The sequence below is a fragment of the Saccostrea cucullata genome, unplaced genomic scaffold (genome assembly GCF_032062105.1).
Source record: "Saccostrea cucullata isolate Sc308-1 unplaced genomic scaffold, CSIRO_AGI_Scuc_v1 ctg2596, whole genome shotgun sequence".
NCBI lineage: Eukaryota > Metazoa > Mollusca > Bivalvia > Ostreida > Ostreidae > Saccostrea > Saccostrea cuccullata.
In genome coordinates, this window is record NW_026919385.1 from 46309 (window position 1) to 73138 (window position 26830).

The 26830-nt window shown below is 35.9% G+C and overlaps 3 protein-coding genes across 7 annotated transcripts in view; 1 reads left to right on the plus strand and 2 right to left on the minus strand.

The window, feature by feature from the left end:
* Positions 1–4247: 4247 nt before the first annotated feature.
* LOC134230360 (monocarboxylate transporter 5-like) lies at positions 4248–9635 on the minus strand. 2 transcript variants are annotated; one of them, XM_062712130.1, is made up of 7 exons: positions 9523–9635; positions 9216–9341; positions 7727–7794; positions 7072–7215; positions 6026–6172; positions 4875–5897; positions 4248–4750 (listed from the first exon to the last, which is right to left on the minus strand). In XM_062712130.1, the coding sequence occupies exons 3-7, from the start codon at positions 7791–7793 to the stop codon at positions 4584–4586; spliced, it is 1548 nt and encodes a 515-aa protein (XP_062568114.1). In that variant the 5' UTR covers position 7794; positions 9216–9341; positions 9523–9635; the 3' UTR covers positions 4248–4583. The 2 variants fall into 2 exon arrangements, with proteins under 2 accessions (XP_062568114.1, XP_062568107.1); XM_062712123.1 differs by lacking the exons at positions 9216–9341; positions 9523–9635 and adding an exon at positions 8779–8967.
* Positions 9636–10493: 858 nt separating this feature from the next.
* On the minus strand, positions 10494–20725 carry LOC134230414 (protein O-GlcNAcase-like). Its single transcript, XM_062712243.1, has 14 exons — positions 20532–20725; positions 19005–19056; positions 18673–18770; positions 17160–17290; positions 16642–16810; positions 16366–16464; positions 15722–16006; positions 14701–15546; positions 14465–14530; positions 13413–13498; positions 12412–12516; positions 11927–12018; positions 11451–11640; positions 10494–11166 (listed from the first exon to the last, which is right to left on the minus strand). The coding sequence occupies exons 1-14, from the start codon at positions 20596–20598 to the stop codon at positions 10867–10869; spliced, it is 2586 nt and encodes an 861-aa protein (XP_062568227.1). The 5' UTR covers positions 20599–20725; the 3' UTR covers positions 10494–10866.
* A 127-nt stretch (positions 20726–20852) lies between these two features.
* Positions 20853–26830, plus strand: part of LOC134230422 (putative cytochrome P450 120) — an 86458-nt gene continuing 80480 nt past the window's right edge. For 3 of the 4 annotated variants that reach the window (XR_009984352.1, XM_062712262.1, XM_062712253.1), the window contains exons 1-7: positions 20854–21026; positions 22340–22545; positions 22947–23024; positions 23612–23696; positions 25789–25824; positions 26253–26389; positions 26621–26697. Coding sequence is in view for 3 of the 4 variants with exons in the window: in XM_062712262.1 (XP_062568246.1) it covers positions 22356–22545; positions 22947–23024; positions 23612–23696; positions 25789–25824; positions 26253–26389; positions 26621–26697 (603 nt within the window). In the remaining variant the exon portion in view is untranslated. Of the gene's footprint in view, positions 21027–22339; positions 22546–22946; positions 23025–23611; positions 23697–25788; positions 25825–26252; positions 26390–26620; positions 26698–26830 lie in introns of all 4 variants that reach the window. The other variant, XM_062712271.1, reaches the window with a different exon arrangement.

The window sequence follows — 26830 nt, forward strand, 5'->3', positions numbered from 1 at the left end:
TTTGTCCATTTCTATAGCAAAGTTTTATGACGAAATTCTATTTTAGGACAGACATGTCCTTCTTTACAACTGTATTTCAGAGAACTAACGTGTGAGGGTTTTTCCACTTAATAGATTTAGAGAACCCTTAAGTGTGTAAGAAACAATTGTAATGTCAAGGTTTAAAAAGTTTCACATGTCAATTATATCACCATAAATGCAAGATTTACATATGTGGACATATGTTAAAATATATCGCCATCTTGTGGATTACTTAATACACTTAAAGAATAAAATTACAATTTACAGCTCTCACTATAGATTGTTAGGGGTAGTTGTAATAAAATCGATCGCGGTTCGTTGTCGTTTTTTTTTTTTATAAACATCAATCAGTGAGAATAATCTATTATAGCAATTTTGTAATCTTTTTTTTTACTCATATCATTACAAATGCTTTCCTTTGTTTAATTCTTAATTATTCTTCATCATATATATAACATATATTTCCTTACTTTAATAAAAAAAAAATCACACACTAGGTACAGTGGGAGTAATGAACTCTCTTTTTAACTGACAAAGTTTTTTTTACTTTGTTGGCATTTTTTTCCCTTTTTATAAAAATAAATTGTATATTATAGTATCTATCACTACTTTATTGTGCATAGATGTATACGGTTTTTACAGATGTTGCTGGCATTATCAGTAAGTTATCCTTATAGAGAATATAGTAGAAGTAGAATAAACGGATGAATTGATTGCAGAGCAATGTGTTCTGTGAAAAACGTGGAGATAACGATGAGTATTCAGCTCAGAAGTCCATAAACAATACAAGATTGGAGCAAAGCAAACACGGACCTCCAAAACATCAGAGAAGGGATCAGGTGCCATGGAGGAGTGAGCATCCCCTGTTGACTGATCATGTGCTCCTTGTCAAGATCGGGAAATAACGGAAAAATACGTGTACAACTCAGTGTGTTAATTATAGCCTAATAATCATTATGAAAAAAAGTCAGTAAGCGATTGACTTAATGATGAATTGTATTTGCTGACAGGGTCATTTTATCGACCATAGAACTTACGAAATGATGAGCTTTAGACGATAATGCTGATATTCTTGCTTCATCAAATTGTATTGCCAATTAACAATGGTAAATTCCATACTTATGTCGATATGATATATCCTGGTGAGCTTGAGATTAAAGATACGACAGAATCTGATACATTTGTTTCATATTTGGATATTTTACCTAAAAAAACATTAATGGCAATCTAACAACCAAGCTCAATGATAAAGGTGATGACTTTTCTGTCGTCAACTTCCCTTACTTATGCAGCAATATACCTTCATGACCTGCATGCGGAGTTTATACATCTTATCTGATTCAATACGGAAGAGCATGTTCTACGTATGAAAAATTTCTAAGACGATGTAAATTATTGACAAACAAGTTGATGAAACAAGAATATCAGCAATCTCGTTTAAAGTCATTATTTCGTAAGTTCTATGGTCGATACAATGACCTTGTCAGCACATACAATTTATCATTGAGTCAAATGCTGACTGACATTTTTCATACAGATTGTCAGTCAATTATTTATACACTGAATTGACGACGTATTTATCCATTATTTCCCGATCATAACAACGAGCATACGGCGGTTGTGACCGGTCGTCAGGGGATGCTCACTCCTCCATGCACCTGATCCAACCTCTGATGTTTTGGGGGTCCGTGTTTGCTCTGCTCCTGTTTTGTATTTTTCAAGCTCACCGGGATATATCGTATCGACATAAGAATGGAAATTACCATTGTTAATTGACAAAACGTCGTCGATATTTCAAAATGTTGAGTTGAAGGGCACAGCAAGTGTTTTCTTCTTTTCACGCATAAGATTTTGCACAAATTCTGCTTCATATGAATACAAAAATAGGTCTGCTAATAACGAAGCACATAATCAACTGGGAGACATAAACTCCACATGCAGGTGATAACACTCCATATGTAGGTGATTAGTGCATATTAACATATAAGGACGGGGAAATAACGTAGAGAAAATGAAGTCATCAACTTAATCATTTTAATTTTATCCAGTTTTGAATATTTTTATGCGCTTGGATCGATAGATCCGAGGCGTATATTGTTTCTGTCCTGTTTTTTTTTTGTCTGTTTATCTGTTTGTCTGTCTGTTGTCAACTTTAACCTTTGCCATAACTTTTGAACCATGGGAGATACAGACTTCATATGTGGAATGCATACTCCACCAATGAAGTTCTTTCAAATGCCACCAAGATCAATGACCTTGTGTGTGACCTATATGCTAAAAATAGTTTTTTCGAACTTTCGCCATAACTTTTTAACCATGAGAGATAGAGACTTCATATTTGGTATGAATACTCCACTAATAAAGTTCTTTTAAATGACACCAAGATCGATGACCTTGTGGCCTTGACTGTGACTTATCTGCTAAAAATATTTTTTTTTAAACTTTGTTGCCGCCGGGCGCATAGTGTTTCACAAACAAATCTTGTTTTTACATCTCTAAATATCAGAATGAATTTGAATTACCTTATCAGTATTCTATACTGTATTGCAAAATTTCATAAAAATCCTTACAAACAAAGAACTCATTTTTCAGTATGGCCCTTCGTATACTGGATTGTGGCATATCCTATCATTTCTTGCCCTTGTTTCTTCTTTCTGAAAGGTGTTTTTTTTTTCAAGTTTGGAAAATGGGCCAAGTCAAAGGGTGACAGATCTGGCGAATATTATTGAGTGACAAATATTACCTGTCTGTTTATCCCCAAAACTCTTTTACTCTTTATGGCGTGTGGGTTTGGACGCTGTCATGAAGAAATTTTAATGTAGGGCATTCTTGATTCTAGTTCCTTCCTCTCAAAAACCTTTCGATTTTTTTTGGCAAAAAATTTGCTTTCTAGACTCCTCCAGAAAGTAAACTGCCTTTCCGAATAAGAATTTGAACAAGAAGACCACTAATATTTCAGAAAATGGCATATAAAACTGTCTTGGTGCTCTTGTAATTCTTTGCTCTTTTCAGGTCTTTGCTGTTTTTGTCTAGTGATCTTATTGTAAAAATGTATTGAGGAAAATAAAACAATGTATTTAAGTTTTATTATCTGTTTGAAATTCGGACTTACGTGGATAACTAAAATCTGATTTTTTAAAATAAAAATAGATATTCTCACATGATGTCGTTTTCACTCATTTTTCAAAACCTATGGTGACCATTAGCTTTTTTACAGTCAAATGTTTGTTTATCATAGTGTAAACTACCCCCAAATTGATGCCTATTAAATTTGCTATGTTTTTTAAAGTCAATCAAACATCATAAATGATAATTTTTGGATTTTGGAAAACAGAACATTGGTTGTTTTAAGTCCTTTTCGCCAAGGACGCCCATTATATCATTATTGTTCATTGAAATCCACCTGAACATGTGTCTATAAAGCAGGCATTTGTTGCTGTAAAATTCACAAATTTCAGTGAATATTTCTTTGGGATTCTTAACAAGTTTAAAGCAGCTTTAATGAAGCGTTTAATTTCACTCTAGTTTACTGATTCTTTACCATTCATTTTTAATGCAGTGTCTCGAATAGCCCTTGTTTTCCAGCTTCTCACAATGAAAATATGAAATGAAAAATGGTCACATAAACTGATATGAATTCATTAAAGATTCATTCATGAGAGAAAGTCAAGCTTAAAGTCATATGATATCTGTGTTGTATGTCGCAGAGTTCAGGACATCGTACATATCGGTTTACAGTTGATGTTCTACCAAGCCTTTTATACCCCTCAATTAAATAAAAAAAAAACAGTCGAGAAGGAGATGTGGAGGGGATGTTCACCCCTCAATGGTACCTGATCCCACCTCTGATTTGTTGGAGATCCTTGTTTCCTCTGCTCCAGTTTTGGATTGTTTAAGAGATTTTTGGACTTGAATACTATTTGTTATCCCAATACATTTCATTTGATAGGTTATTATGAACGTCTTTTCAGTAAAGAATCCAAATACGTTTGCCCTTTAACAAATTGAAACAATAAAAAATATTTTTAAAGTATTTTTGCTAGAGCATTAATATTGATTGCTCGATTAATGTTTGTGCCAAATTGGGACTGTTTCAGCCATCTATCGGTACCAAGTGACCAGTTGAAGGTTTTAGGTGGCCCTTAGTGAGCCTACATTTTTTTTTCGGAAACCATAGACACGTTCTTTTGCGTGTGAAGGGGGCTGTAATCCTTGACACGGGGCACCATTTTATATGACCCATCCGATGGACTTCATAAAAATTGAGAGTTCACCGAGTTTCCTGTATTTGGTTAACTTTTAAAACGATTGTTTCGGATTTCTAACTGATGACTTTTTTATTTTTTTAAATTAAACTTTGCATTATATAGTGTTGTAATATACACATAGAGCCATTACTCCTTCCATTTCAGAAACTCTATGAAATTTTGAATTACTTTTTTGCGAGTTGATTATGAGGAACATAGAGAATTGAATTGGTATCTACTTGATTCTCCAAGTACTGTAATTAAAAAAACCCTAGGTGATCACACATTGCTTTAGACATCATAAAAGGCTGGGTGTCATACGGACAATTTTATTTCCTCTGTCTTTTCTTCTCTTGACTCCATCTTTTCCTGTCGAGACCGAACACACGGTTCTAATAACAAAGACACCCCAGATACTAACAGTAGAGAACCCATAAAATAAAAAGATGTCGTGTAGCTCTGTGATTTGTCACGAAGATAGCCTAAAAAGACAAACAGTTTATTAGATTTTGTTTTCAATAAATATAATGTTTAAATTGTTTACTTTGAAAAAAAAACTAGTAGGTATTCCATACTGAAAATCAGAAATAAAACTTCTAAATTTACCTAAGAAAGGAGCACCTCCACCAAGGGTAAATCCTTGGAATAGAATCAGAATACCAAAGGCAGTTCTAAAATTTTCCATGCCAACAAAATCGGCGATAATAGCAGGCGTCATAGAGAAAATGGCGCCAGAAAACAAACCATACATGACAGCAAGAACACAAAAGCTCCAGAAAGGTCCGTAAACAGAGCAGAGGGTCAAGGTTACCCCAGTAACGAGCTGGCTGATGGCCACCAGGGTAGAGTTCTTTATCAGTCGCTGATTGGCTATCACCCCACACATCAACCGGCCAATGAAATCACACATATTTGTTATAGAAATTAGCATTGAAATATCATTAGTTGTAAATCCTTGGTCACGTGCAAATGGAGAAATAAAAATGTGACCATAAGCCGAGCCAATGCTTCCAAAACAATAAACAAACAAAAATAACTGTAGTAATGGCTTCTTTAGCAGCGTCATATCAAGGATTTTTTGTTTCTTCTCTCTGTTTGTAGAGGGTACCTCTAACTCAGTTTGGGAAAGGCTATAAATGATATCAGTGCTTCCTAAACTCTGCAAGCTTCGTGTCAGAGTGGAACTGTGATGTGCTCTTGAATTAAGATTGTGGGGTAAGCTTCCCCATCCCTCGCCGTTTTCCACTGGAGATGACGGTGCCTTTTCACACAGAGAAATCGAACGTTTCTTTCCCTTCACTATTGGAGAGTATTTCCTGTCTCCGTTTATTTCATGAATACTCACAATTTTATAATGAGGTTCAATGGTGACTTTTTCTTTCGGCGCAAATAAAGAGGGTGGTTTAAGCAATCCTGCTAGAGCCACGACATTAAGTAGAATTCCAGACAATATGAGCATGGTTCCCTGCAGGCCGTACACGTCCATTAGGTATCGATAGAGAGGCGGGAGGACGAGCCCGCCAAAACCAGAGGCCGCCACTAGAATGGAATTAGCCAATGCCCGGCGTTTGTCAAAGTACGTACCAATCAGGTACGCCGCCGGCCCATGGAGCGTAGCAAACCCAATACCTGACATTCACCATGAAAGAAATAATTTTTCCCATTATATGAAAATAAAGGATATTAGTCGACATTTTAAAAACAAAAATCTAACGATGCATATCATTTTCAGGGCGTTGCCATGTATGGCTACTTACCGTAGATCACTCCATGAGTTATGACGATTATCTCAATACTGCCAGCAAAGAATCCAATGAAGTATGCCAAGGCCCCGAGAAATCCCCCGACAATGATGATCTGTCGAACTGAGAAATGGTGAAGTCCATAAGTCAGTATAGGGAGAGCTGGAACAGAGTGTTGTATGATTAACATAAAATGGTAAGTATTTCCAGACTGAATGTTTGAATAGGGATACCTGAAACAAATCCACATCAATATGAAGCTAAGTGTTGTATGATTAACATAAAATGGTAAGTCTTCTAGACTAAATGATGGAATATGGATAGCTGAAAGAAAATCCACATCAACATAGGGATTGGTGCACTCCAGAAACTGAAATAAAGCTAAGTGCTGCATGATTAACACTGTTAAGAAAGGTTCCAAATGTTAAAATAAGTTGTGTTCGGAAACATGGTCTTTTATAAATGTAACTAACAGAAAAGATGATGTCTAAATGTTAATTTAGAGAAAGCTGAAACAGACCTGTAAAATAAACATTGAAAAGGGTGAAGTCCAAAAGTAAGAATATGTATAGCTGAAAAAATCGTGTATGAGATAGAATGAAATCTGACACCTAAACGTTAGTATGAGGAGTGCAGCATCTAATATGACAAACTCCGTGAATTAAAGAAGTCAAAACGGATAAGGAAAGCTGAAACAGTGTGATAGTAAGTAGAATTACAAACATGGGTCTAGATAATGAGGAGAATTCTATCAATATTGTAATATGTTGACTTACAAGCAGAGCTGTAAATGATATGGAGAATTCTGTCAATATTGTAATACGTAGTCTTACAAGCAGAGCTCTAAATGAGTTGGAGAATTACTTCACGATTGTAATATGTAGTCTTACAAGTAGAACTGTTAATGATTTGAAGAATTCTGTCAATATTGTTATAAGCAGAGTTACAAGCACAGCTGTAAAACATTTTGAGAATTCTGTCAATATCATAATATGTTAACTTACAAGCAGAGTTGTAAATCATTTGGAGAATTCTTTCAATATTGTTATATGTAGACTTACAAGCACAGCTGTAAATGATTTGGAGGATTCCAGGAATGAGTGACGTTGTGGAAGCCTCGGCCTGAAAGAATTCTTGAAAGGCCACAAAGAATAACCCTGAGGTTTTGATAGTTCCCACGTATATCATAAAGATCAGACTGGAGGCTGAAAATAATAAGTTTTAGATGTTTATCAAATGATTAAATTGTTTAAATCGACTTCAACCGCTTTGTTTCCATTTTATCTGATACTATCAACGTAAATGAAACATCTTAATCAGATTGATATTACTACATGTAGTTGTTTTTTTTTTTTGGTTGGCGACTTTTCAGTCCTTTGACCGTATTTGAAATGGTAAGTGTAATAATTAAGTAACAGCGTCTTTCGACAATATTTCTCCTTTGAAAAAATGCTTTTAAACAGCAACAAAGAAATGTTCTCAATTGCATTTGCTGGTCCGCATTTTATTTCAAAAAGTTGCCTGTCAGTAGCTCTCTCTCGTATGTGTGTATAAGGGAGGGTGTGGGGGATGTGTGACCCAAACACTGACCTGTTACTATAAAACCCAGCCCCCCCCGTTAGTATCTCTCTCTCTCTCTCTCTCTCTCTCTCTCTCTCTCTCTCTCTCTCTCTCTCTCTGAGGGCGTGTGTGGATGAGTGTAACCTAAGCACTGACCTGTTAGTATGACCCAGGCCCACCCCCTGTCTACGGGATGGTTGACAAAGTCCGAGGCGTCCTTCATTCTGTAAAAATACAACAACATTAAAATGGTTACTTTTTAGTGTTTATAGGAAAGTAGAGACTGGTTGTTAGTATTTTGTAGCAATTCAAAGTTGAGGAAGTTCAAATGTTAGAATGACATTGCGTCAAGTTGATTTCTTCCTGTTTTTTATACAAATGTGCTAGCGCTAAAAGGTTTTCTTTTTTTAACTCATTAATAATAATCTTGGTTTATGACACTTGGTGTGTGAATAAATCATTCAGTTGACAATATTTCAAGTAACTGCTGGACCTAAATATGAACTTGACCTTTGTCCTCAGTCAATAACAAAGAAGTAAGTTGGCCGAGTACAAAGATCAAGATTATAAGTGGCTCTAGATGGTGCTTCAAAGCTGATTTTAAAATAAACCAAACTTGTACATGAAAATCTGTTTAGGTTAGCTGCGCGACATTATTTTATACATGTGATTGTCAAGAAATCAATTGATCACAACTTATTGGCCTTGATGGCACCTGATCCCACCTCTGGTGTATTTAGAGGTCCGTGTTTGCTCTTATCCCTGATCTGTTTCAATAGAATTTGGAGCTTGATTTCTGTTCGTCATCTCCATACTTTATTCTTGATTCAAGAGTTATTTTGACATTTCTTTTAATTACAAGTATTTATAGAATGAGACATTTCCTTGGGTGTTGACCCAGCACCTTTGGTCTTAAGGTAAAGTCGTTACTTCTTTGCAGAACTTTTACATAATTATGTCAGAACTTCAAGTAATCTTTTTATTTGACATATAAGAATTCTTTATCTGGCACCATGCTAGCTGTCTTAATGACAAAGACCTTTTAATAGTAGAAATTGAAAAATGCAAGAAAATATATTTGTTTTATGAGAATGTTTATACCTATAATCATGTGGAACAAATAAAAAGAGTTTTTCTCATCTTTACAACAATATATACATGTATAAATGTTTTAAACATTTACAAGACATTTGGAAAAATAAATGTACCTCTCTTTATCTCAATGCGATGTCTGCGAGTTTACGATAAATTCCAATCGTCCATACTTTCTCACCATTAAGGAATTCCTGATAAAATAGATAGGCTTGTGATTTGCTGGCATGTGTTTGTATTGCATCATATTCACTTAGGAAGCATTTGACCATATAGGTGTTCTAAAGATAAGATGACTGTCAGCGTTTAATTAATGGTAAGATTTGAGATGTTCCTTTTATTTACTTGTTCTCGAGAAAACCTTATCTACCGGTGTCGAGTTTGTCAAATGTAAATATTTCCTTCCTGCCACATTTTTTTCTCTCAAAATCCATTGCTAATCGGCTGATCGTCATCTAAACAAATTAATTTAGTGCTATAATATATAGTTCCTTATCTTATTCCTTATTTCCTAGCAGTAATTTCACTTTTTCAGTAAAATGCCGGGACTAACCTTTATTGGGGATGATTTGGTGTACGTTCTTGGTCGGTCATCAGTGGACCGAGCTACAGAGGAATGGAGGGTCACGTGTGTCCCTCCTCGTCACAAAAGTTGAACAGAATCAGTCCCACGGTATACCTATTCTCTATTGAGAAGTCGACGGCTCGTTTCAATACTCCCCCTCAAGAGGGGGAGTATTGAAACGAGCCGTCGACTTCTCAATAGAGATTGAGAAGTCGACGGCTCGTTTCAATACTCCCCCTCAAGAGGGGGAGTATTGAAACGAGCCGTCGACTTCTCAATAGAGAATACGGTATACCTAGTGAATTCAACAAACCGTACTATAAATGAAGAAATCGCCTCAATATATTTCTCATTAATTGCTGTAAACGGGCGATTAGAATCAGCTGATCACGATTTCCAAGTCACCTGTTCTTATACCGCTCTCCTTCATAATTATTCCCGGTACATTAGGGCAATGTTACCATCAGTGAACTAAGTCACGTCGGTCAGAGGGGCATTTCTTCTCATGCAATAATTTACATGTCAAGAATTTTTTTTTCAAGCTAAATTTAGCTCACCTGAGCTGTAGGCTCAATAGGATAGGTCAATGGAAATTTCTCACGAGAACCATTGGACCAGAAAAGGAAAGCTTCCCGAGGTAGCGTAAATTCTAAATTGTTCAAATCATCCCCTGTAGGATGGGGATGAAGGTGGGATCACTATAGGGTATCTAAGTTTTTAAATTGTAATACATAGGATTTTTTTTTAATCTTCTCAGAATCACTTGAACAGAAAAGCTGAAATTTGAGTGGAAACTCTGAGAGCATTGGTTTCTATATTATTCTAATTGTGTCCCCTTTGGTAAAGTGGGGCCAATATAAGGGATCAATGTTGTAAATGAAATAATGTAGGACAAAGTTTTTTTAAAATGTCAAACTCAAGAAACACTAGACTTTAAACCTAAAATTTAAGTTTCCCGGGCTAGTGTAGATAATTAATTGTGCAAAACATGGCCACCTGGGGGTAGGATAGGGCCACAACAGGGGTTTAATGGGAAAAAGAAATTTCTCTTCTTATGAACAAACAAGCCATGATAAATCATTTAACTTGGAAGCATGGTTTCATTAAAGATCTGGGGGAAATACACCCCATTTTTTGATGTAAATGATACTTGAATTTGTGAATAATATTGTGAAACAACTTTAAACCAAGCAACACCCACTTTGTGTGTACATGCTTTACATTTTTGAACTGAAACTGAAACTTGAACTGAAAACAAATAAAACATAATGTATCATAAATTTTATTCTTTAATGAGCCACAAATTACTACTCATAACATCACAGCCAAGTTTAACAAATATGAAAAAAGTCATGTACAACTTACACAACAACGAAAATAAAAGACTTTTTACTTGATACTTTGTTGCAAATGAAAATCTCTAATTATAGCACTATATTTTGTGACAGACGTCCATTCTGTCAGTAACTGTGTCAGTAACACTGACTGTTTTGTGTCAGTAACACTGACTGTTTTGTGTCACGAGACTTAAACTGATCCATTCAGACAGTTTCTGATTGCGTTACACCATAATATGATTCATGTGGAATGCTGGGGGTCAGATGGCCCTGGGGGGTGAGGTCTGGGGGGGGGGGGAGGTTCAGATGGCTCTCCCCAGGTAAACAACATCGTCCGGCCCACCAGCGGCATCCATTATCGGGAAGAAGCCCATCCTCTGGTAGTGATCAATCATACACTTGTCGCCCACGTTCATCTCTACATGGATTCCGGTGGAACCGCTGGTCTTCAATGCCATGACCGCACATGCCAACAGTCGCTTAGGAACACTGTAGTCTTCTACTCGAGGTGGGATGAAGTCCAGACGAATCACAGAGGGGTATCTCTGGGTCACAGATACAGGGGTGGATCTCTGGGGTGTGTGAAAACTCATAATCACCTCCTACAAGCAAGAGAAGAGTCATACTGTAAAAATATACCACAAAATGTGTAAAGTACAGATAGCCTCAAAAATTTGTACCATTTGAAAGAAATAACTATTATTTGACCAGAACAGATAATTGCTCTATCGTGATTTTAAAAAATAAAATAGGACTAAACCACCCCCTACCCAACCGTAAAAGCTTTAACTTATGTAGACTTAATTTTCACAGCCAGTTTGCTTGGTTTGAATGGACTCTATATCAATACAATAGGATGCTTTTCACCATTATACAGTGTATATACCTCACTAGGCGTCAGCTCCTCTTTGTTTGGCTTGGGGTACTTCTGGTACATGGCTGGTATCCACGAAATCTCGGACTTCTGTCGTAGCTGGGTAGCATCTAGAGCTGCCAGAGCGTAACCACACACTCCAAGCTCATCACAAACAACAAAGCAGTACTCTGGACTGATCGAGACAATGGCTCCTATGATCCTGTAAAAAAAAGTATAAAAGTTAATAATACCAACATCATTAGGACGTTTGTGTCTCATACCTTCTTAAGGTAATACAACTACTCCTATTCCTAAGCATATTACCTTACCTGTCTGCTTTAAGACCAGGGAAGTTTAACATAAATAAGCCTTAGGCTGTGTAGCTCACCTGTCTGCTATTAGATCGGGGACAAGTAACCTAACTTTGCATTATGCTGTATAACTCACCTGTCAGCTATTAGATCTGGGACAAGTAACTTAACTTTGCATTATGCTGTATAACCCACCTGTCTGCTATTAGATCTGGGAAGTCAGGGAACACTTCTGTACCATCCATACCATCATCACAGGTTTTCAAACAAATGTTATACACAGAGCTCTGTAAATGACAGGAAAAAATCTGACATTCTATCTACAAAGAGCTTACTCATATAGAATAGACAATAAAATTTTGTGTTCATTTAACTGTGATAATAAACTATCAAATTAGTGAGCACAATGATTTAAAACGGCAATTTCCTGACCTCCCTTCTGTAAGAAATTCTCAACTTTTCATTTGCAGAAAAATATTCAAAATGTTCCTAAGGTATAAGATCACCAGAACTATATGTTAAATTTGCAAAGATACACATATGCAAGTATGTAACTTGCTTTTGAAATTTAATTCTAATCATCTTTGTTTCATAGTTGTATGGAAACTGAAATTTTCTCCCAAACTGGGCCTACCATACCCCCCACCCCCTTTCTAAGTCTTGATACATTTAAAACTTACTTGGTCTGTGGGGAGATATGGCCTGTAGCTATATAATTTCTTCAATAAAACCTCAGGTGGTCTGATCAGGAAGAGGTCGTGTGCCCCATCACTTGGCAATAAACGCTGCGTAAATAAAACATTATAGTTATAACAGCCATTAAATCAAGAGGACGCGCAGAAACAGGGCCGTTTCTTTGGACGCACAGCGCAAGATACACTTTATGACAGCTTTTTTTTTCTTTTAAAAATTTCCAAATTAAGAACAAAATTGTTTAAAAGCCAAAATAATCCAATTGAAGGCTGCCATATCACAGTCTTTGATCCCTATCCTAAGTATGAGTAAAAATAGTTACTACTGCAAAAACAAGTGGCACAAATACTTGTCAACTTCTTCCTATATAACATTCTTGTTGACTAGTTTTTAAAAAAAACAAGAAATGACTTTAGCAGATATTTTTTTAGCAATGGTCAGTTTTCTGACACTTTTTCTCCTCCCCCTCCCAACCAGTGAACAAGAGCAATCACTCGCGGCGTTACTGAGTATTCTAGCCACCGTCATTTGCATGCCTTTTAAATGCAAGGCAAAGAGCATAATGCGCAATATCTGAAAAAAAGAAAGTTAATTAGGAACAGACAAATTGCATCAAAATCAACTGTGTCAAGAGGTAAATGGGAAATGAATTTATAGAATGAATGTAGATGTTGAATGAGATCAAATCTCCATTCATCTTAAGTTCCGGGCAAACAGCCCACTGAGGTTAAGACGGAACACAAATTGAACAAAGACTGAACACAGCTGGTCGTACAATCTGCCTGTTTTCTGTCAGCCGCAGCGCAATCCTGGAAATAAAACTTAGGATAAGGAGAGCAAAGACTGCCAAAAATAAAGGTTAATAAATGTTTATAACTTCTCTGTATAGACAGTCATACAAGTATGGCTGTCAGAACAAAATACATGAAAGCAGTAAAATGTGGGAGTCGACTCGGAATGGCGGCGGTAGCTGGTCCGTTATACATACTTGGATTTCCCCCTGAACTCCGCCACGAAATACCCAGGGTTCCTGGTCTCCACTATGGAACAGTTCCTTATACCCTTTTGAACACCCTGGTATTGTACAAAAGAAAAATAGAACGCTGAGATTAGACCTGTAGTTAGAATTTCTCATTGTCTGTTTTTATTTCAACCATAATTAGCATTTCTTAAGTTTACTTATGTGATATATATCATAGAAACTTTACATACTTACCACAACTGTTGTAAAAAGAAACATTTTATTAATTATAGCACCTAGATTGCATTTTGCTGAAGAATATACAGACAACTTAGAACCCTTCCATGTTTGTTTAGCAAAAAAGGAAAAAAAGTTCATTCTGTTTTCCATCCAAGATTTCAAACTGTAATTATTAATAATTTCAAATAAAGTCTGGGCTGAATTGTTGTGAAGGGTTATCTAGTTCATCCTTCTTCAGAAAATGGTTCCACAGTCATGACAGACGCTGCCTGGGAGGAGTAGTCTCCCCCTAGCCAGGTTAAATAAAACATCTCCAGCGGATTCAGAGGTGAACAGGTCCTGTCTTGTGAAGCACTCTGAAAAAATATATATCAATTCACAAGTAGTCCCTGTACCTCTTAAATCTGCAGGGAAATAAAACTTGCTCTGAAAAGAAATGTGGCAGACCCACTAGTTCTCTTCACATCAGACTTCATTTTAATTCTGTTGACATTACATTTTGACTTGGTCTACACCCCTATGATACACATCTCAATGGCACAATACTCCCTCCACCCCCCAATATCCCTCAAATTGATTGATGTGAAAAGAAGAGAGTGGCCCACCTTATTAAAATTCCTCCTGTTGTGTCTGTCAGAAACAAACAAGTATTATCAAACATGACTGTAGAACAAGAAAGAAATACTGGGAACACACATCCAATCTTAATTGTTAATGTTTCGAAGAAATCAAAACTCATTCTCGTTAAATTTCATGTAAATTTTAGAACTCCCCCCTTGTTCCCAAGATTTCTCCCTACCCGGTGCTGTGGGCTATGTCTACACAGAAAGATGACTTACATGTGGGAGAATTAGGAGAGGGCTCCGACAGGCGGGGAATGGCTGACTCCTTAATCTGTCCAAGTTCTGAAAAAAATCAAATCCATACATTACTCAACATGTTGTGTCCAGCAGGATAGAAGTAATTGTTGTTCACATATAAATTTCCTTTTATATTATGGATAACAATGTTATTTCTTCACATAATTTCCTTTAATGTTAAGGATAACAGTGTTATTTCTTGTCAGGTAACTTACTGAGCCACTGGACATAACTAGCACACAGCTGTAGCAGTCCTTGTAGGTCCCATAGATAGGAGAAGAACTCGTGAACCACGGCGGCGTTAGGAATATGCTGGATAAGTCGGATCATCCGATCTACCCTCTGGACCACTGCCAGGAATTTATCAGCGGCTTCCATCCAGTTTGACGCTTCCTCAGAATTAAACCTCCCCTGTCCACGGACCACCACCCCAGCGTGGGATTTCAGGTGATGCAGATCCTGTAACAGCTGGACACTGGTCATTCCGTGGTCAAACGGGGTGTAGAAGAAGTCCACCAGGAGACTCAGATCCTCTCGCATGAAGCACTCAGGGTTAGTCATACAGCAGTCCTTGTCTTCTACAGCGGAGGGTACCTCCGTCTCCACCTGCATCACGTCCTCTGGGGAGGGGGTGGGTTCCTTACACAGAGGGGGGACAGCTGTGGGCACATATTCCATTGGTTCTGGGTCCTCTGAGACCTCAGACTCTGAATCAGAGGGTATGGTTGAGTCTACAAGGTTGGCAGGGGGATTGGGATCTTGAGGGCCTGCAAAGGAGGCAGCCAAATTGTCTGCACACACTGGGGCAACATTATTGTCCATGGGTGGGGCTGGGATGGAGGGGATGGGAATGGGGGGACCAGTAGTTGTGAGAGGGGCCACCACGCGAGGGGGCTGACGATTTGTGTTGATTTCCAGCATCCAGTCATCCAATGCCTGCTTCAGAGCCAGTCTGGTCTGGTACCTACGATCAATACGGGATGGCAAGTCTTCATTTGAACCAAAATCACTCTCTGTTTCTAGTCTTATGTCAGCAGCAACAGGACTTAAATGTTCACCATCTAAATCAAATTGACATTACATACTTAAGTAACAGATTCAAATGCACTTTGATTTTTCGATAATTTTTTTTGTTTTTGTTTTTTACATATTAATAGGTTGCCTTTATATAAATCATTAATTCTGGACATGATAAAATCTTATATATTTATTCCTACATTGGCAAACACTAATCACCTGCAATAATATCCTTCTTTAGACCATCACTATTAGACACACTCCACTGACCAAGCGTGTGAAGAGCCACATAGTTAGCTTCGAATTCACAGTTAGGGTTTGTTAGAAGTCCACGTAAATACGGAATGATCTCAGGGGACCTCCCATCAAACGGTCCCAGAAATACCCGGCGGGGGTCGTAGTCGTTAGCATGTATGTTGTCCCAGATAACAGGCGGTCGCTTAATCACAGAGGACACTTCCTGTAGGTGTTGAACAGTCAGCTTCTTGGAGATCACTTTAGGACCTGACAATAGATAAAACCCTCCAAATAGTGAAATTCTGTAGAACGAACACATCAGAAAAATTGAAACGAATTGTGTATAGGTCACAATGCTCACTGGAGTCTTTTACTGACCAATTTTCAAACATATGGAGGTAAATTTACCCTCTCCAAATTTAAGTCCACGGATTCAACCAATACATTAAAGCTTGATGTTATTTTTATGCATTATGTAACAACTGTTGGCAACAGCCTTGCTTTTAATAAACATGAATCCTGACAACATGACAGACAGAGAGCTAGGTGCTGGATCTGTTCAAATCAGAAAACCTCACTTAAACGTTAAAAGAGCTCAAAAGTTTAAAAAATCCCCAGAACTCTACCTGTCCATAAAACGTCAATGTCCTTCAGTAGTTTGGCTCCGAGAGTATTTAGATAGTCTGATGAGAGCAGGTTAGGAACAGCTCTTGATGAACAGTACTCTGTAAAAACCACAGAATAATAGTATTCAACAGTGTTAACAAATAAGCTTTACCATTTAGCTTTCTTTTCTAAGAACTTGAATTTTCATTTAACCTTCTAGAGAAATATCTTGTTTTAAAACTTGAACACTTTAAAAACATTGATTAATCCAAGTCTACCTTTTGCCGATTTCTTACCTGTAGGACAGAAGTAGAACTGAGGCTGCCCTAGATGCTGATAGACTTCATTTGTGACGGACACTTGGGCTGCACCAAATGACTGGAAAGCGCTGCGATCTGTCTCACTCAGCCCGGGCTCAATATCATCAAACAGCAAGGCAAAGGCTGTACATCCAAAACTTGTCACCTACATAAGGATACTTTACATTATAAGGATACTATATATTTATTGCGTGATCATGAGGAAGGACTTGTTTGCACATAAAAAATCCCCTTAGGTGTCAATATTTATCTAGGAAAGGAAAGTCATATTCTTCATGGGCTTTGTCCAATCTTAAATGCACATTTTATCCTTTTTTTTTTTTTTTTTGCAAGTTTTCTGCTTTCAAACAAATTCTTAAGAATCCTTCATTTCCAGTAAATATGCATGATTTTTTTTTCACAGAGAATTTGGATCCTTTGATTTACAGAAAGGTTGACCATTGTGTCTACTAAGTATTCAAATTATAGCTCTTAGAATAATTACGCTACAATACCTGTTCCAGCTTGCGTTTCAGAAACTGGACGTCTTTGGTGCTGGAAAAAGTAATGTCCAGGCCTGGTGAAAGAGCATAAACAAACTCAACTCCATGTTCCTTAGCCGCTTCTATCAGTGATGTCAAATTCTCTGAAGGTAAAAACAACAATAACTGGTGATTTAAAACGATAAAGCATTTTGAAAAAAGAGAATTCTTTTATCATTTTATCAAGAAGCATCAAGAACCCTGAGGAACACAATAGAAATCATGTTTAATTTGTTGGAGTCTTTAATTTAATGCATACAAAGCTAGTAAAATTCTTATCTTTAGACATCAGCCTTTATAAGCTTTAGATTTAGATTAGTTGATAAGGGTTTCTTTGTATCCATCTACACATAAATATATACACACTTTGACCACTGACTCATCAGCTCCTTCTACTGAGTACATGTGTACTCTGAACTACAAATCTACTGCCCTTTGACCCCTGTCTCATTTTTCCCTACTGCTGAGTACAGGAGTACTCTGAACTACAATTTTACTGCACTTTGACCCCTGACCAACCAGCTGCTTCTACTGAGTACATGTGTACTCTAAACTAAAAAAAACACACACACTTTTACTGCTGCGATATATTCCGATATTTTAAACTGTACCAATGACTCATTTTTCCCATTTTCTCTATATTTATTTTAATTTACATGCAGAATGTACATAACTATGATAAGTTACCAACACGAAAAAAAAAATCTTGTTGATTTCCTTTAAGTTATGCTCTGAAATGTTCCCCCAAAACAACTTCTGTCTTACTGTTTGGCTTAATAACAAACTTCCATAAGTCTATTTTTATTTAATGACAAAATTCTTTAATCTAAGTATATTGCCAATATATCGATATTACAAAATCGTATTGCGATACGATATTTTTTGTCACTGTATTGCAATATATTGAAATATCGATATTATTGCCCAGCCCTAGCTGTCAATCAATTCTAATTATCTCCAACTGTGTGCGTTCAGGCGTGAAGCAATTTCCTGTTACCCAGTGTAATTTTACTTTCTGAACGTAAACAGAGGAGAGACTGGCTATTGGCATATTTTACTGCTTCTTTCAAGGTCCGTGAACTCACGTCCGCTTCTTACATGTAAAATATATCCTAGGTCCCCCTGATTACCTAAAACATTAGTAAAATACAGGTACAGAAAAAAAAACTGGAATTTCACTGTTTTTTTTAATACGGTGTTCAAATTTTGTGTCCACCCTGTCCAGAACATTTGGTGGACCTTCCAATTTTTTGGTGGACTCGGGCCGCCGGTCCACCGTTAGTGTCGAATCCTGGCTGAGTACAGGAGTACTCTGAACTACAATTTTACTGCACTTTGACCCCTGACCAACCAGCTGCTTCTACTGAGTACATGTGTACTCTAAACTACACTTTTACTGCTCTCCGACCAATGACTCATTATTCCCTTCTCTTGAGTATATGTGTACTCTGAACTAATATTTTACTGCCCTTTGACCCTGACTCACCCGCTTCTTCTACCGAGTACAGATCCCTCCAGAAAGCTCGGTGCTTACAATCATCTTTAGGGGCGTACATGTATGTGTTCATCTTCATCTTCTTCAACCTGCAAAACAGAAAACACTTATTTATACTGAATGAAAATTTTTACGAACCAGATCTATGAAAAATTATATAACAAGATTCAGTACAAACATTTTCTACTTTGTATCTAGACATTCAATTAAAAATAAAATTGGTATGAAGACATTTTTTTTTCAAAAACTGAATATCTCACTGAACATGTTTTGATTATGCATAAAATTTATTTCATGACTTCAAATAATAAAAAAATAACTACCACTCAAACAGAATTTTCCTTTGTTCTGTGGTCCATGGTCTTCCATAAAAACCTGTAAAGCACAGAATCAAATTTAACACTGCCATATGTTAAAACAAGATAAGATAATATTTATTGTTATACCCTTATAAATAACTTTCTATATATATTTATTACTAATAAAAAGTCCAACAAAACAAATGTTTATTACATCGGTCTAACAATTTCACTGTTGACTGGCCTGCCGGTCCAACATAAGAATTGTTAGAGCACAACGTCACTGCTATGTCACAAGTAATTATTTATCGTTCAATATTGGCGACACAGAAATAGCAGAAGTTAAGAGCTGCAAAAGTTGTTGCTATCAGCAAGGTAAGGAAGAAGGGAAGAGTATGTTTTGTGATAATTTTTGTGATATAATAAAAATACAATTAATTTTGTTCTTTCTCAGCTATTGTTTTATATTTACTGATTAAGCCACAATTATCCATATAAAGTAATTGATAATATAGTGTGTATTGATTAAATCTTAAGTGAGCACTGAAAGGTATAACAAAACAGTTATTGACTGGGCATGAGGGCAACATATGATTTGTTGGTCCTGAAGGTGTAAATTTTTGCCGAAGCCGCAGGCCAAGGGCAACATTTTCACCTTCAGGTCCAACAAATCATATGTTGCCTTCATACCTAGTCAATAACTGTATAATATATATAAACAAATGATAAACAAAACGTGTGTAATATAAAATATTTTCTCTCCTGTCATTTTTCTTTGTAATCTTCTTCCATTAAATGTGCCTGGCACCAATGTTGGGCATTATCACAGATGTATAAAGAATTTTACACCTCCAGCAATAGTCTGCCTCAAATACTTCAATCTCTGGTATATTTTCCTAGAAAATAGTAACAGAACAAAGTACTTGAAGCAGACAATTGTTGAAAGTCTTCTGCGTCAGACGTTTAACCAAATAAAAGAAATTGCTATACAATCAACAATTTTATATTTAGTTGGATTTCAACCATTTAAAGGTAATACAGCAGTTTATATAGTGATAGAAACTTAAAAAGATGCCCAAAGGGAAAAGTTAAAGCTAGCAGCTAATTCATTCCAGCTTGTTTTGATTAAAACAAGCGTTCAAACTGGGGGCAAGATTTCCCTTATCACTTTGTGTGACAATGACAGTTTCGAGATTTGTAGAGACAACAGACCAAAATTTTTAGTTTCTACAAATCTATTATCTCGCTGAGATTAAAGCGATCCATGATTTTTATAAAATCCAACATCTTTTATTGAAGCTGTTCAGTAGAAGCATTGGCTGCTATTTGGGACACCTATGATCTCGGACCCAAACTTCGAGGGAACGAAAAGGGTGGAGACCGAATACCTTGTTGGGGGATAAGGGCCGAGTCAGACATCTTAAAAATACACACGCCTAACAAATTTGTAACTGGTCCACAGTTTTTATGACAATTATCATATAACGTGTTCTCATTGTTTCCAGCCTGTACAGTGTCATTTTCGGGGGTTCACACTTTCATCTTTCATACCTTCGACAGCTCCGCAAACGAACTTCCTTTTAGGTCGATTGTCTAAAATTTCTTCGCCTGCCGTCATCTTTGTTAAGGAATTCAGTTCCTTATTTTTGTTTTTAACACAAAATTTTGTGCTTTCCGATCCAATTATGTCTGAAATTTTAACTATTAAAAATAATGCAAACAACACAATTTCTCTCAAAATGGCGATTTATCCTTATTGACGTACGAGAGTATGGAGAAAGAACAAATTTGATTGGACGATAACTTAAAGAATGCATAAAATTGTCTAATCAGTGAGTTTGTAACAAACATTTTCGATTCATTTCTGGAGCGATCATTTCAGTGGACTAGAAATCGGAGGTATTCCGAGTAATAAAACCAGCAGGAACTAAAATTGTCCAGATTCAGAATGAATAAGATCCCTCACCCCAACAAGGATTGGATCATTGGTGCTGACAGATATTTAAAGTAAAGCAGGGGCTTAAAACGCATGGATGGACATCAAAGGCATATTCATTTATAACATTTATCTCCATCAATACAACCACTTATGCACAATCAATCAATGCACAATCCACTTGAGCCATGTAATGAGCATAAAACAAAATATTGTTATTGTAAATGTATTTTTCTGTTAAAAATATGGATATAGCTGTAGATGTGTAGCTCTCTGTTCTAAAAAAAAAATTGGAATGGGTAAATAAATGGTCTGATTCTCCATCCCTTTTCAGACCAGAGAGAAAGATCTGCAGCTAACAGGGAAAAATATTTTTCAGTTAATTTTCTTGTATATCTATATAAATATTTTCTATCCAATATAACCTTGAGAGTTTATTGCATGATAATATGTTGACGGTGCTACCATTAGTGTGAGTGCAAATATTCAGTTTAATTATGATAAGCCTCGATCATCAAACCGCAAGTGACATTTGATGGTCTAGACTTGGACATATCACATGATGTATTTAAATTGCATTTCCAGACCGAAGCCTAAATTGTGCTGAATTTAAATGAAGAACGTTTTATTTACTATTTTACTACAATATATCCATTAAATCAAAGCCAGTTTATTTTTGTTAAACTTTTCCTATTATACGAGAGAGAAGGTAGCTTAAAGAAGTGATCGATGCATTGTAGGTCCAAAAGTTAACACGGGAAAAAAATTGTTTGGATAAATGTGTAAGTCGGAATTTTCTCTTCGCCCATGCGTTGTCTCTAGAGCTCGCATGAAGTGCCTCTCACTGCGCTCACTATAATATCAAAGGATCAAAGTTGAAAAGAATTATGTTCGAAGTACGACTATTGTGGCAAGAGCAAACACTATGACACAGTGTATTACAGTAAGAAGAAAATCTTTACAATAACTGTCACCATTCGCCTTTATCACTTGGAATTGTGGTGTCCCAATATTTCTGGAAATGTTTCACAAATTAAAATTTTCCAGACTAATGTGCAGATTTCTCTTTGATTTTTCCCTTTTTTTACATGTTATTAGTTAATTAAATCTTCATACCACTAGCTGTGCTTGATAAAAACTACATAAAATAAGAAAATATTTATAGCAACAAGTTCATAGTTGATAAATTTTTAGGTAGAGTTAGTGTGAAATGGTTTAATCTGCTATAATTTAATTTTGTCAGTTACAAATATGGTGCCCTTTATTATAAAGTAGCTATTCATAATTATTGGTCTGAAAGTTCAATTTCTGCCATAGAACAATAAGCTTTAAAAATTTTCAATCATTTGCATGAAGTTATTCTATACCTGGCCTTGATATTTTTTAATTACTTTTCTTACCTTTTTTAATCTGATGTCAACAGCTGCTAAGCCAGAATTATGTCAAAAGTACCCGGGTCGTGCGGACTGCCAATCCTCGGCGACAAGTCAATAGACTTCTACAGGGACCCCGTACAGTTTGTTACCAAGAATATCCAGCACAATAAAAGCCGTGTCTTCTGTGCCAGATTTCTCAACGTTCCCACCGTCTTCATAGGCTGTAATGAAACAATTCAAAGACTTCTCACAGGTAAAACAATGGATATAATAGTAGAATAAAAAAACTTTATTTCCTAGTTAGCTTGTAACACAAACTTTGATTGGTTATAAAGTCAGGTGTAAATCTCTGAGCACTTGACTTAAACGGGGGGTAAATAAGGTGACGTCACAATGCACAGCTTTTCTATAATGACATGACGTTATGATGCATTGTAGTACGTAGTAAATCTTATTGATAGGTTGAGACACAGTTGATTGGACTTAATGTTTGGCCAATCAAGGGTGTATAGGGAATAACCCCGGGTTTTATTCCAAACACCATTCGGCCTCAGGTAAAGCCCCATACACCCTTGATTGAAACCGGATTACTAATAGTGCTAGGCCAGTATTTATTGCCAGACCAACACGTCTGATAAATATGCTGTTTTGTAGATGGATCTGAGTACACAGAACTTGGTTATAAACAATTCATGGGGGAAATATTTGGAGACAACATCTTGTTCACTGATGGTAAGTTAATAAGATTTTTAACTGATCAGAAATCAAGTCTTATAAGAGCTATTGCACATATTTAGATATGTCAAAGCTATATATTTTTGTGAATTTCTGTGCAATGGTAATTTTTTGTTTGTTTAAAATAAATATATATTGCAATATTATTAATTTAAACTATAAAAAAAAATATGTAGAATCAAATTCAATCTCTAGAATTCATAAAGATTAACATGCTTAACACAAAACTCAGAAATCTAAACATTTCTTACAAAGAAGTAGGAGGAAAAAACACAAACAGGCAAACAAACAGACAGATGGACAGACAGGACCAAAACTATATGCATTGAAACATTCAATAACAGAGCATATATTAATCAGAAATACATGAAGCCATAGCTCCAACTAAATGTTACAGACAATGTTCAAGTTTTTGTGGACAAACAGACAGAAAAGTGGACAGACATGGCAAAAAATATTTGCCTCAATATCTTTGATGACAGGGGCATAAAAAAATCAGAAATACATTGGTGTAATTATTAGTAGTTAATTAATAGTTAATAACTTTTCCCCCCTAAATATTGATTTGTTATATATCATTACAGGAGAAATGGCTCGAGACCTGAGGGGCTCTCTATCACAGCTGTTCTGCAGTGACTCATTGAATTCTTACCAAACCACCATATCAAGGTAACCATTATATAGAGTACTGTGTACAATGTGTATGTACTGTAGCAGAAATTCCTAACAAGTCACCATATACAGGTAATGTTAAATGAATACTGTTTGTGTGTGTTCTGTAGCTGACAGATTCAGATTCTTTTGTGTTTTTAATTGCAATAAAAAAATAAAACAAAACACACCTTTCATTTCACAGGATGGACTAGTACAACAGGAATTATCAAATAGGTATTCTTGCTGAACTTATTTTTAAATACATTATGCTATATCATACCAATGCTTAGAATATTACCTGCTCTACAAATTGACGTTTTAAGTGTGGCTTTAATCTGTTCTCTATCTGGATGTTTTAGTTAATATATGGTTAAGGAGATTTCCATCCCAATCGCAGCAAATCAGTGTTTAAGGGTTTCTGTTCTCAGTAGAAGAAAACTGTGGAGCCCAGATACTCTTGAGTGGACAAAATCAAAATTAATGCTTAGTAGATCTTAGTTAACTCACACTGACAGTATCAGCTGATTCTTCTATCATAACTATTTGATATACTGCCAGATTTCCACAGATGCTGACTTTTTCGCTTGCAAATATTTTTCACTAGTAAAGGTCAACATAAAAGAGCGTCTTTATTATACATGAAGATTGTTTCAAAATGGCTTTATTTGTAGTCCTAGAAATATCATAATGCATGTTAAGTGATGAACCAAAATCACAAAGGTGTGTGAAATGTGTTTAATATGCAAATTGGGGCATACCCATCAACATGAAAAAGAAAAAAAAATGTTAAATGACTAATTTTTATCTTTCTTTTCCAAGTTTAGTCCATACATATAATCTCTGTGATCTTGCAGTAGCTGAAAACTCTAAAAATGTTTCGCACTGCAAAGAGCTTAATTAGTAGATTAAAAAATCTGATCATACAGTAAAGTCTGGTTAGCAAGCTTGGAAACAAAAAGTGGAAAGTAATATTGATTAAGTAGAAATAAAAAAAAAAAGTTACAACAAGGTGCTTACAGATATATCTAAATGCATGTTTTCTGGGAGGATAAAATTCACTGTATGGACAGCTTTAACAGGGTTACTAGTCAGGGCTCTCGATTCTCTAAATCTGGGGCCGAATAGGCCCCGTTCCCAATGCAAAAAAGGTACCTTTTTTCCCAAAAGAAAGGTGTAAATTTCCCAATGTCCATAGCAAAATATTAATTAAAAAATAAAGTCCACGTAACTTAATCGCAAAAAAACAAACAAACAAACATAGAAACAAAACACACTTGCAAATGAAAGTGAAACTGTACGACTATTTTATTAGTTCGTGCCAAATGCATTCATAAACTGGTTCAGGGAACCAGGTTATTGTTTTTACAAAACTGTGTAGGCCTACTAACTGTGAGTGCAGAGTATCTTGTCATGTAGTTTCGACAAAAAACATTTTTGGTTTCAAAAATAGACATTCCATTTAAACATTTGTAAGCTGCACCTAGAAACACACCCACACTTCAGCATGTTCAGTCTCGCGCTGTATTGGTAAGCAGAGTTCTCCATGTGATCGAGGAAATTCGGGACTATGTGACTACCGACTGTTACTAAGATAACCGCAATATCAACACTCAAAAGATAGCTATGACAAAGCTAATGTACTTTCATAAATAGCCTACGTAGTCATGTTTGTTCTGTTTAACTGTTTATTCAAAAGCAGAGTTAAACTGATGACAAAATGCTAGAAAAGCAAAATTTGAGGATTTTTTAAATGAATGTTGGTTATTCAACTTTTCCCAGAATGACAATTAAAGAGTTTACAAGGGCAATTTGAAGGTACAATACTTGAATCTAACTTTGAACACACATACATGTATGAGCTGTGTTTTTTTAAATAAGACAATGGAAGCCTAAAATGTGCTGTTTTTATCATATTAATTTGGTGTCATGGTATTCTGATTATTATTATTTCATCTTTTCTGCAAATTACTGCCTCACAATAAAATCACATTGTAAGAAATTCATCAGATTCACACAGTAGCCTGAGATCACAAACCATCTCTTTGCAATATTATGCAAATCTCAATCTTACCATGTCTTATACATTATGCTCTTTTTCCTCTTTCAGAATTGTTGAAGACAGAGTCCACGAGCTGAAATGTCGGTAAGTTGTTTGTCAGTCATTTTTCTTTACAAACCAATAAGATAATACAGGTCTTGTAACATATAAACATCGGGAGATATCTGGTGAACATTTTTTCTTTACTTGGATTCTGGGTGTCTTCATATGCCTAAAATTTTTAGGGAACTTTAAAATCTTATAATTCAATTTAAATCATACACAGCAGATATCAACAAAAATTTGAATTAAAAGATGGTAGACTTAACTTTATTGTCAGTAACTATTGCTTTCAGTACTATGAGTATGTGATAACAAATGTGAGAGGAAGTCTTCCAATTATTTTAAGTATATTGATTAAATGTAAGACTATGACTTTTAGGATTTTAGTACTTTGAGTACTTTGATTAAATGTGAGAATGTGACTTCCAGTACTTTTAGTACTTTGATTAAATGTTAGACATTTATTATAGGTGTGAGGTTTCCCTTTACTCCTTCATGAAGTCCCTATGTACAGAGATCTGCCTCAGTCTGTTTTTAGGGATGGACTTTAAAGATGCAGAAGAGACTACAAACCAGATTGTTGGTCTGACAACTACTCACTGGCATGGTAAGTTTTACTCTGTGTTTCCCTCTGTCTGTCTGTCACTCTCTCTTTCCTCTAGAAAATTCTATCAAAAAACAAAATCAGTGGGGACATCTAAAATATAATTGGTGATGTTATAATATCGCAGATAATATTACATAGATTATTAGGAATAAAATTCATTATGAGAACAAGTTCAATATCACAATAAATTAAAATTTTGTCATTTATTGTGACTACCATATCCTGTAACAGGTATCATCTCTGTTCCTGTGTCAATCAAACTCCCTCTGACAGGTGGATCCAGCTTCTGTAAGGCTCTCGAGGCCAAGGTGAGAAAACCCTATCTATTCTCTTGATTTGTAAAGTGCAGTATTTCATTTTGACACTTTTACCATCCTTTCTGCAAAAAGTGGACATTTTTAAAATTTAAAAATAAACTTTCTTTTCCTCATTTTCTCCTAT